This window comes from Cariama cristata, unplaced genomic scaffold (assembly GCF_000690535.1).
Source record: "Cariama cristata isolate BGI_N322 unplaced genomic scaffold, ASM69053v1 scaffold45868, whole genome shotgun sequence".
Taxonomy (NCBI): domain Eukaryota; kingdom Metazoa; phylum Chordata; class Aves; order Cariamiformes; family Cariamidae; genus Cariama; species Cariama cristata.
Window position 1 is genome coordinate 1 of NW_009632547.1, and position 12,143 is coordinate 12,143.

A 12,143-nucleotide genomic window follows, 5' to 3' on the forward strand; every position below is an offset into this window, starting at 1 on the left:
CTGTTTCTGTGCTTTTAAGATTTCCTTCCTGAAGAAGGCCAAGCCTTCCTGGACCCTCTTCCCCTTCAGGACTGCCTCCCAAGGGACTCTGTCAACCACGCTCCTGAACAGGCCAAAGTCTGCCCTCCAGAAGGACAAGGTAGCAGTTCTGCTGACCCCCTCCTTACTTCTCCAAGAATCAAAAACTCGTATCATTTTGTGATCGCTATGCCCCAGACAGCCTCCAACCATCATGTCACCCACCAGTCTTTCTCTGTTCACAAAACAACAGAAGAATACAACCGCCCTCCAGTTGAGTTATCTTGCCACTTCCACAAAGAAATTTCTCTCCAGATCCTTCAATTAGAATAAGAATTCCCACTTTTTTCACAGATATGAATAAGCTACTCACAAATCTGGAAGACTACTGTTTAATTCAATTAATGCTGCAAAATGTATCTAAGACTATTATTGCAGTTCTGTGAAACTCATCATTGCTTTTGAGCTATCAAGCATGACCGACGGTTTACCCTGGGAATAACAGTAAATTCACTTGACAGACCGACTTCTGTTTCTGTACTGCATTTGCTTCAAAAGAATTTGAACTGTGACCTATTCACTTGCCTACCTAAATTCCTGCCATCTTTTCATTATAGTATCCCTGATTAGTAGGAGTCTAATTAATGCATCTCAACGTGCACTGTTAATTTAAACATTTAAAAGATCTTCATGAATCTTTTAATACACACGCATACAAATTTATTTTCACATAGGTCAATGAGTTTTTGCTGGTGCCAATGGGAGCAAGAACTGGCCTCTGCTATCAGCTAGTGTTGCCTCTAGCAAAGACAAAACGGCTTCGGAGGTTATTTGCTTGTTAGTGCTGGCACGAGCTTAGGGTTGCATGACCAATCTCTGGGACAAATTACAAAGTTAGGTGAGATATGTCCCTAGAAGCTTCTGAAAACTAGAGAAAAAAATTAAATATACTGGCTGCTGTTTTGACCAAATTAACATGTAACAGACAAAGAAACTTCCAGGATCCAAGGATAACATCTATACATACGTGAGAAGTTTTCTGAAGCAGGGGTTTGTTTGTTCAGGGAGAGCCTTTCCAAGTTGTTTATACCAAGTAAACAAAATAAAATCTCTTGTTCAAATTGCTGTCAATATTGAACTTCTAAGATGTTCCAACAAAATGCTACACAACTGCTGATTAAGACCAATACAGCCTTAAATGAACATCTACGTAAGCTTTACCGAACAGTGATCTCAGGAAAGCTTGCAGAGAGTTACAACTGACAGTATTGTTAAGAAAGGTTATTAATTAACATGTCTAGCAACATATTAGTATAGGGATTTAATTACTTTTCTGGTCAGTTTCTCAAGCACTAAAGATTTTTCAGATAACTAGCTCACGGCAATTGCTTAATGCTGATGGGGAAAAGCAAATACTTGGATGAGTTCGTGAGTTTTTCTAACTTGAACATATCCTTTCAGTGTTACTGAATTTTAATCCCCTTTTACTGCCACATCTGAGATGGCATTTTTATCTTTTGTTTCTACTGATACCAAATGATTACCATCTGAGAAGCCAGAACAACGGTTCTAATCATTTCAGTATTTACTCCATTGAGGTACGTATTAATGCCTGCTCGAATAAGCAAAGAGAAACGGGAACTGCCTCTCCACTGTTTGGCAAAAGCAATCCATTTCTCAGAGCTTATAATAATAAGACTAACTTCAGTTGGGCTCTTAAATTAAATTCTGGTATTTGGCAACATATACTGACACTTCCAGTGCTAAAAATTCCAGTAAAATTAGGCACTAACATAGGATCAGAAGCAAAATGGAAGTAAAGTTACAAAAATTTACTCCTGACTTCAGTTACATTCAAAGCCAGAAGTAAAACCCACTTTTCTTAACTGTCTGGATGTTGCCAGACATTAAAAAGATTACGAATCCTTCAGAAAGTTGCATTGTGATAGCTGGCACTGACTAGAATCCATCTCCAGGACAGTTTATATTTCAAGCGTAGAGCAGTAATACTTAATTTTTACTTTCTCTAACCAGGAGTAACAGCGCTGCTCTTAGGCAGTATTGCTATAGAAAGAAGCAAAACAGGAGAATTAGAGTCATAGAATCATTTAGGTTGGAAAAGACCTTTAAGATCATTGAGTCAAACTGTAAACTTAATACTGCCAATTATCTGCTTCACTTGAAATGGTGGAACAGGATCCAAAATAACTTTCTTTACCACACAGCACAGCAATGAACAATCCTGTATAAAGAACCTGAATTAAAAGTGCCATAAAACATATGCAACTGTTTCGTGCCAGGTACAAGAACTCTTGCTGTAAGAAAGACTGTAATTGCAATAATGAATGATTAATGTTTATTTCCTGGAGCACTGCACCTCCAGATTATTGTACAGACATTAACTCAGCTTTTGTAACACCCATGCTGAGGTCACTGATAAGAGTCAACTATTTTAGCAGGATTTGTCTCCAGTGCCATATTACACCCACATACAAAAAACTTTTACCTGTATCCATACACTCATGATCCGTCAGCTTAAAGCAGAACTCGATACTGAACTAAACAGCCTGGCACTGCTGCATTAGGAGCAGTCAAATTCAGAATTGCTGACACTCAAGTTTGTAATGCAGTGGAGGGACAGCTACCCTGTGATGCCATTTGAGTCAGTGCATGTGTTTCAGGAATTTTACAGCACCAGAGACTTTTGTATGATACTTTGGGCACAGATAATTCAAGTTACGATAGCTCCAAAGATAATCTCACAGTACTAAACCAGAAAACGTTTGCCTATAGGACACAGCCAGTGAGATAACCAGTTACAACCAAAGTTTGGAAAGTTCAGGTATTCAGTGATGATGATACCAATAACTAAGTAAAAAAATCCAACACATTTCCTACAGTAACCTACGAATACAAACCTTGAGGTCCCTGTGCATTAATCCTTTGCTATGCAGAAACTCAACCGCTTCAGCTATCTGCAGAAATATTTGCAGACACTCCGTCCTTTCCCTCTCCTCTATCATGCATCTTCTGCTCATCCAGTCTTTAAGGTTCTCTTTCCGGCATAGCTGCATCTGGATGTAAAGATACACCTTTGGAGAGGTGGGCTTGACTTTTTCTGCAGTATTTTTAGAAAGGTCCAGGCTTAAACTTGTTGGCCTTGGTGGAGAAACAGAGAGGGGACTTCCTGAAGCAGATTTCTTGTTATCAGATTCCTTTGTACTTTTTGCCTTATCCTCAGAAAGACTCTCATCATGTGAAATATCAACTTTATCTTCCTTACTAGAAGCATTTCCACAACCAGAATCCTCAAACACAATAGAAGAGGAGGTTCCTTCCCTCAGGTGTACAACAGGAACAGTCGAAGAACAAATTTTCAAGGACTGACTCAGTTCCTTATTGTTGATAGTACTGTCTTCCACATCACAGCCCGTAAGGACGCTGTCCTGAAGGTTTAATAGTGGATCTTCTGACTGGTGTAAGTCCCTGTTGTCCGTGGCAGAAAATTCGAGAGGAGAAAACTGGCTTCCAGATGAATCGGACTGACCACAGGGTATTCCCACAGACCTTACCCTCTCCAATGAAGTGGCAATAACTTCAATGTGCTCCTTTGTAGAAAATGGCTCTGTTCTGATCTTAAATGATGGAACGTCCATCGGACTGGGAGAACTGAGTGGCCAATCAATGCTAGAAGAACAAAATCAAGAGATCAATACTACAGAACTTCACTCCCATAAAAATGCATTTTCAGAAGTCCAGGCTTTAACAACTGCTACCTCTGAGAATCATGCCATATTACAACAGTAAATGACTACCCAAGTGTGGGAATCACTAATAACCAGGACTTAGCATCCATTTTTCTTAGCAAGGATATTTTTTTCTCATTGAGACAAGAGTGTTGATAAAGGAAAATTTAGCAAGCTCTACTGCCTGGATTCCCAATGTGCAATCAGGCTCATCTTCAGCTTGAAAAAATTGAGTTCTGTAGAACATGCATTGCAATGACTATTTAAAGTGTCTTGGAAGAATTACAGCTCTGAAATGTTAATTTGATGCCTGGAATGTAAAGGTCGCTATATTCCAGAAATTGTTAGGCATGTTAAGATGTTATTATGAGACCACTAAATAGTCTTGTATTAGGCCTTATTCTTTAAATGCTAACATACACCCCCTTTTTCCTTTCTCCTAACATCCTAACTCCTTTTACCTAATTTTCCATTTTTAAACTACTTCTACCAAGCTTTACAAATCACCACTCTCATTATCCCTCACATATTTCTGCTGAAATAAATTCATTGCAGCATTGGAGTACTGAATCATATCCGTCTAAATCAAGACAACAAAGAGGAGGAAAGCAGTGGAAAGGAACAAAGAGGACAGAGATGCCAAAGTTTAAAATTGAATCACAGTAGCAATGCTCCAACTTTCCAATCACCCAAAGATTCAATTATAGAAGTTAATTTAAGAACTACAAGATGTTTCCTAAGCTGAAAGAAGGACCCTGACACAATAGAGGACCCAAAAATCGAGAGATGCTATGGACAAGTGTGATATATTTAGACCTTGTCCAACTGAAAAACTGACAGGTTAACTTAATAACCATCTCTTTCCTACATAGTCTCTCCATCTTCCTGGATCATCTACCAGTTCTCCAGTTCTGTCAATGTACAAACTCAAATTCAATTGTTAAAAAAAATCCACGAGTTACCTTTCATCTTTTAACCACTGTTCATCCATCTTTTCTTGCCATCTCTCAGGAGGAGCCTCCAGCCATGCGTTGAAATACCGAACAATACCTGGATGCTCAAGTTTAGCTAACGCCTTGACTTCCCGCATCACCTTTTCACGAGCCAGCTCCCTACGATTTGGGGTGAGGAGAACAGAGACATGGTCACATAAAGCAACAGCATGGTACAGAAATTTCTGCAAAGGAATTTAATCAAAGCTAGCCCAGGATAAACCAGGCCAGTAGTACTGCTCTTCACAGCAAAAGACAGAAATGTCTTAAATTCTCCAGAGTAATTCCTTTAGGTTAGAAGTGTGGAGGAGCAGTATGTGCTCATTTTAGTCATCCCTTTTCAAATAATTACAGGCAGCAAAACTGAGAAGAAAAGGTTCACGTTGCTCTCAACTGTTTACAAGGATAGAAAAAAGACCTCTAAACAGCAACATTGTACAGGGATGTAGAAGACACTGACACAAAAGATGACAGACAGTAATACCTTAGTATTTCTTTTTTAATTGGCATAACATAAGGAGACTGCATAAAGATTATCTCCGTTCTACGGACAGAAAAGCAGGTAGCCTGCCATCTTACTGAAGTAAATAATCTCTCTTCATAAGACCATAACTGGATCTAATGAAGTCAGATGGTTTTATTTAATGGGTTTGAATATGCTTAGAAAAGAAGAATTTAGGCTACCTTAAATTTCTGAACAAAACCTTTAATCTTAAATAGTCACGCTTATTTAACACATTCAAAAAAATAGTAATTCTAGATTTCATAGCTTTACCCCCTCCCTCTACTGGCCTGCCTGTTGCTGTTCTAACTTGAGATTTCCAGAAGCAGTGTCTCCCATCTCCCACTAAAAGGAACTGCTGCAAGCTCTGTGTAGGGTAATTCAGCAGCATGGCTTGACCACCTATGACTGAAAGAAAAGGTAGGGGTTGTGGGACCAGAAAGTGAAAACAAATGGACAAATGGAGTCAGAAAAGCTGGTGAGGGAGAGAGAAAAGAAAGAAAAGGTGGAGTAGGAAAGGTAAGGAGAGGAAGGAGAAAAGCAAATTAACAGCACTACAAATAACTGGTCCTGTTATCAAAGGCTCTTATCATCAAGGAAATCAAAGGAGTACCCATGTAGCTGCAGCATCCTCACAAGGGTCCTGCTATGCAAGTATTTTAGCCAAGCAGGTCACCCTTCTACTGTGATTACATACGCCAAATTCTCAATGCCAAAACTAAGTCAGCCCCCCCATTAAAAAGTATGTCATTCATCCTAATGTAGTACCTGCAAAATCAGTTCAGGAACAGATGGTTCAGTGTACGACGGGATCCCACCATTTATTCATTACTTCTATATCTCAACAAACTCATTCATTACCTGTTGGGTAAACGGATCCTTTTGATAGCATAATTGCAGTCATCCACTTTATTTCTGGCTTCAAAAACTACTCCAAAACCTCCACGACCCAGACACTGAATTGGTTCAAAATCTGTCAGGTATCTGGGAGGAGAAGGGTGTGAGGAAGGGACAGAAGAATGGAGGGAGGATAGAGGAGAAAAATGCATTAGCATAGATAGAAAAATAAAGTAGTTTATGACTAAGATAGAAATATTTCTGTACAGGTAAAACATGCTGAATGATTTGAAGCATTTCTTTATTCCCTGCTCACCTACTCAGGCAATCAGATGGTTATCTATTTATGAAATGGCCAGTTGCTGATTATGCATTTATTCATTGTCTATCACAACCCAGCAAGCTCCGTTATGCATGCACATGACAAATAGAAGAAGTTTTTCAGAGTATCAGGTTGCATGCTTACTGGATCACGGACCATGAGTACATAGCTTAAGTTTCTATACCCAAACTAGGTGGTGACATCTAAGTTTCTTCTAACTCATGATCTACCTTTAACTCTACCCCAAATAACTATTTCTGTCACTAGTCCTTCTAAGCAACCCTTCTGAAACACCACTGTTCTTAAATCCCACTACCTTTCTTATGCTTCCTCATTTTAAATACTCCAGTTCTTATTTTCAGTGAGTTACAAATGTACAGGAAACAACCACGTTTTATCCAGAGTATCATGACACGCCCCTATACACCCCTCTGTCTTAACCGACTCCTTCATAACAGCAACAAAGGTCTGTTCCGTATACAGTCTGCTTATTTTACAGAGTATATAAAATATCATTTGTTTCCATCTGCAATTGCCTTTCTCGGCTTTAATCCATAAACACAGAAACAGAGGGAGTAAACACTGATTAAGACCTTCAAGAATCAATCTTCCATTTCACGTTATCAACAGGAAATATGAGAGCAACATTCCTGATCACAAGTATCCTGTAGATTCTCCAGGATTGCTTAGACTAATGATAACTGCAATCTCCCACAGGTAACGGGGTGAGAGAGTTCTTTGTGTCAGTTGCCAATTACCCTGCGAAGTCGGAGGTCTAGGACTAGGGTAGGTAAGAACAAGTGAACACCTACTCTTTCCTCCAGATCGTATTAGCTGTCACACTGACTAAAAACCCTTTACATGTTGTGTTGAACTGAGCTCACCTTGACACATATCCGGAGTTCTTGACGTCACTCCAGCTGCTGTCTTTAACATCTCCACAAGTGGGCTCGTATTTACTGTCAGTCTGACACTGTGTTTCAGATTCCTTCCGCAGCTAACAAGGGTTACCAAAACAAGAACAAAAACCAACCAAACAAAAAAATTAAGCTCCTTAAGTACTTGAGACCAGTTTGTACCCCTAGATATGGCATTAACTAATTTATATCCGTAATTAAATATCTCCAGGGACGTCAGATATGGTTGAAGTAGTCTAATCTGCTTGCTGAAGCAGTTAAGCAAATTGTATATGGCAGCTGACAGCCTTCACATATAGATTAAGCAATAAATTTAGGCTTTTGATTTTGTTATCTCACTAGTTATTAACCTATTAATACTACTCATCGCAGATTCAAAACCAAAAGAAAAGGCTAGAAGAATACCCTCTGTATCTAGGATTCAGAAAAAAATACTTACTCTGCTGTAAGGATGGGGATGGAAAAGTTTGCGTACAATAAAAGTTGTGGCCACAATGCAAAATATAATGGTGCCAACAATTTCTTTCCACCAGTGAAGCAGAAGAACAGGATCTTTTTTGCGAATGTTCTTGTAATTCGTATCATCAAAAAATCTAACAGTGATCTGGGTGCTACGTTTATTTCTCTCTCTCTTGTAGTACGGTAAGTAATAACCATTATCTACGTATAAAAGACACAAAGAGGACATAGATTTACTTGTAGGTAACTACAAAACAATTTTGTCTTCTCATCAGTAGGTTTCTGGAACAGACAGATAATAAATAGGTAAATCTGGCTATTTGAAACACTTCAAAATTTTGAACTTCCACCTACCATAAGGATACTGCAGAACTGAAAGCGCTCCATTACTGTACTCTTCATGAGAATACTTGTCATTGCTGAGACACTTATCAAACTCATCAGACCCCACCAACACTGGAGTCCTGGAAGGAGAATCTAAGCACAGAAAAGACAGAATTTTCTGAGCTAAATTGTTAATAAAATTCTGTTCTTGTACTAATTTAATGAAAACTGCAACTGCATAATCTTAGAAAATGTCTCTTGGACCAGATCATGAGAAGAAAAATTAATTCAAGGAAACATTAAGAAGAGTGTTTTAAGGTAACAGTTATTTAACACCTCTCCCCCTTGTCAAAATACTAGCTCTGGACAAGTTAATTCACTCATACATCACTACAAAAAACTTGTTCCTCTTTTGTTGAAAAACTTGATTTAGAAGACATAACATTTCATTATTAAAAAAGACTCTGTCAAATCCATAGTAAAAGAAAGCAGGCATTAAACACTTAATTAGAAAAAATTAAACAACTAATAAAGCACAGAGATAGTTCCTGAACTGGTTTACAGCTGGAAACATTAGACCAGCTTGAAACATACTGGAATGAGAAAGATCTCCTGTCTTTTCAGAGCTAAGACAGTAAATGAAAGTCTGAATTGTTACTTACGGATTAAAGGTTTCCATTTGATTTTAGGAAGAGGAATAATTGCATTATCATTCCTGGATTCCAGGGCCTTTGGGTTGGTTGGGAATTTCTCAGAAATTCTGACTGATGACTGAAGATACAACTGGCCCCTGTACATACCTAAGTAATAAACCAGAGAGCATATTAGTCTTAAGATTTACTTCTCTTCAACCCCAGAATAAAATTGCCCAGTTAAAATATGTGGTTAAAAACATTTTTGAAAACTTTTCTTTATTCTCTGAGAATCTCAGATACTGACTCTGATTGCTAGGCTGAATGAATTCAAGTGATATGTTCCCTCTGTTCTAGAAGAGCAAGAGATCAGGACATCTCATTTTCATTGATGGAGAGTTGGTGCTACAGAAAAACGCCAGCAATTTTTAAGACCTATAAAGCAGCTTAGGCTTTGCACAGGTAAGACTTCTTTCAAACTTCCTACCCTTGTTAATGCCGGTAACAGATTACTCCTCCATAGCCATTACCAGGAAGGCTGGAACAATCTGGCTTCTTCCTAGTGTTATTCTTTATCTGTGTAACCATTAACAGGAAAGCTACAAGGTGTAAAGACTTATAGAAAAAGGCTAAGGCAAACAAAGTTTTAGGAAACCAAAGTACCAGTTTATCTCCCAGAGACAGGCAGACAGCTGACAGGAAGGACGACCTGGGGCCACTCTATTTCAAATTGTCACAATCCACATCAAATTAATTCTGACAGCTGAATGAAAACTTACGTCACACAAAACCTTAACTGAAATTTCTTTATGGTAAGTTATGATAATCAGTGTAGAGGAAAAAAGCACGTGACAAATCAGCAGGCTGCAGGGAAATATTGCTTATTGCTCCAAGCAGTAAGACTGGCTTGTTAGCTACTAAACGTATCTTTAAAAGTTTCAAGACTTTCAATCATGTCCAATGTACTGAAAGTACAATGCAGTGAACATTTCAGAATAAAAATGGAAAATATTTATGGTTTTGAAATGTTTTGGGTTTGAAAAAGGAAAAAAAAGGAAAAAAAAAATCAAACTTTTAGCTATCACTGTTTAGTCTGAACAGTCATAGATATTAATTCTGCCAAAGCCAAAGGTATACTGTACCTTCTCTAATTGTCAGAATTTCTAAGACAAGTACACAGAACTCTGACTTTGAATGACAACAGCAAAGATGACCAGACCAGGTCAGGAAGAGATGGAGATGAGAACACATCTCTAACTTTTGAAAATCTTTAAATCAAGTGCCTTTCTGGGATATATATGTTAGTGAAGCCTCAATTTGCGTCTTTATAAAGCAATGTGAGTTAAATTTAACAGCCTTCGTTATGCAGAATATCAGATTGGATATGTTACAGCTCCTCTTAACTGTAATCTACCAGTACAGAAAGATCTGCTTTACTACTACCTCAACAGAGAAAAGAATAACATTTACTACAGAAAATGCTGCAGTTGGTGTCTCACCCAAATAGACGCTGGATTCTGTGGCCCCTCTGGCAGCTTCCACAAGATCTTCTTCATCTTCCAATACTTCATTGGTCGCAGTGTAACTTGTGTCATCAAACAGACTGATTGGAATTACTTTGCCATCCTTAACCAGCCACGCAGAAGCAATTGGAGTGCAAAACTGAAGAAGAGAGAGGTAACTGGAAAATTAATGTTGTATTAACTAGATAGTATATAAGAATTATGCTAAATAGTGTGCTTAAACTCCTTGTTTTAGTTTTTGTAAGAGATGTAGCAGCTTAAAGTCAGAACTTCAGTTAAAAATATTACAAGCAGATGTGTGTTTCTTCACAAAGACAGCACCTGAAACCCAAGATGAAAGACAACATCTATGATGCTGCAAAACTTCTACTTTTGTAACATTTAATATTCTGTCTTTTCCCCTACCTGGTATTCCCATTCCAGATGTCCTCCTCGTTTGTTAAAAGCCATCACCTTCCAGTCAGCTACTGAGACTTTTATCACTGTATCTTTCATCATAGCTTCCTGCTCATCCACATCCGAAATAATTTTTGTTTCTTCTTTGTTCATATTTGATTTAAAATTGCTCTCAATATATCCTGCTCTAGTTTCAATATCTGGGACATAGCGCAGCTCGAAGTGACCAACGCTGAAATTCCACCTTAAAGAAAAAAACTTTGTAGAAACAACTTCTATATTCCTAGGAAGTCGCAAATCCTCCATCCAGAAGATTCTTAAACTGAATGACCTATATTTGGCCCATATTTTTTCACAGTAAACTCTCAGATTGTCAGATGAACACAACGGCACCAGGAGGGGGAGTGCTAATCCAGAATACAAACCAAACAAGCTGAGAAATCTTGTCCAATATGAATGAGTTGAGAAAACAGCTGGTGAAGAAGGACCAATGGCATTAAAGGTTTAGTATATGGAGAGGGCAATTAAAATCATCAAGTAGTACAGCTGGGTCTGTTTAGTAGGAAAACATTATGTAGCTGAGGAAAGTAACAAATACAAAGCATTTAGGAAGCAGCATTCTACACAAGAAATATTTCCCTTCATTAATAAAGTGGATTTAATTTGAAATGTAAGGTTTTTTTCAAGCTGAGGAAGAGACAATGCTTTTTTTTTTTTTTTTTTTTAAAACCTCCACACACAACCTAACACAGGATTTCTTTGACAGGTACTTCATGAAACCAGGACTGCTCATGTCCCATAGGTTAACACCGAAAAAAGACAAGTGTATAAGGAACACTGAGCTGTCTTGCATAGGCAAAAGCTCTTTAATTTTTGTAAACCAACAAATTAGGGCAGAAACTGAAAATTATATTCAGAAAGAATAATTATTTTCTTTTTTCTATGATATAGCCCAATGCTGTAAAGAAGACACACATGGGAAAGGATGGCAAGTTTGTGTCTTGAACAGTAAGAAAGGGGAAAATATTTCTTGAACAGTGTGTTTGGGTACCCAGAGTTTCTTAGGACCAGTATGGCAACCATCAGTAGCCAAACTGTCTCCTTAAAGAATTTACACCCTTATGGTAAAAGTCTGGCATATTTTATATATTCATTTGATTTATTAAAAGTTTTTCTTTCTCTGGGCTAAAACCCCAGATCTATTCTGTAAAATCCATAGCAGCCATACTGTGTCACCAGGAAAGCACCTTTGTTTCTCACTACAAAGACAGGAGGATACTGGTGCCCAGGATGTCATACTATGTTTTTGAAAGAGATGTACGAAGGAAAAAGCATGCTTTCATGACATACCTCTCCCTGCCAACATCAGTCTCCAAGAACCACAGAACCAAGATTTCTCTTTTCAGACATCTAATCTGCTAATCTATTGGAGTCCTAAACAGGTTATCTCTGATACACTACAGATGCACAACCTG

At 38.1% G+C, this 12,143-nt stretch overlaps 1 protein-coding gene across 1 annotated transcript in view; it reads right to left on the minus strand.

Annotated features, from left to right (window-relative positions):
• Positions 1-2,936: 2,936 nt before the first annotated feature.
• EIF2AK3 (eukaryotic translation initiation factor 2-alpha kinase 3) overlaps positions 2,937-12,143 on the minus strand; it is a gene marked incomplete at its 3' end in the record, with an annotated part of 33,468 nt that continues 24,261 nt past the window's right edge. Inside the window, exons 6-14 of the mRNA XM_009706374.1 lie at positions 10,678-10,912; positions 10,249-10,411; positions 8,780-8,917; positions 8,148-8,270; positions 7,774-7,994; positions 7,302-7,414; positions 6,120-6,242; positions 4,727-4,876; positions 2,937-3,705 (exon numbers count right to left, since the gene is read on the minus strand). Of these exons, the coding sequence (XP_009704676.1) occupies positions 2,937-3,705; positions 4,727-4,876; positions 6,120-6,242; positions 7,302-7,414; positions 7,774-7,994; positions 8,148-8,270; positions 8,780-8,917; positions 10,249-10,411; positions 10,678-10,912 (2,035 nt within the window). The remainder of the gene's footprint in view (positions 3,706-4,726; positions 4,877-6,119; positions 6,243-7,301; positions 7,415-7,773; positions 7,995-8,147; positions 8,271-8,779; positions 8,918-10,248; positions 10,412-10,677; positions 10,913-12,143) is intronic.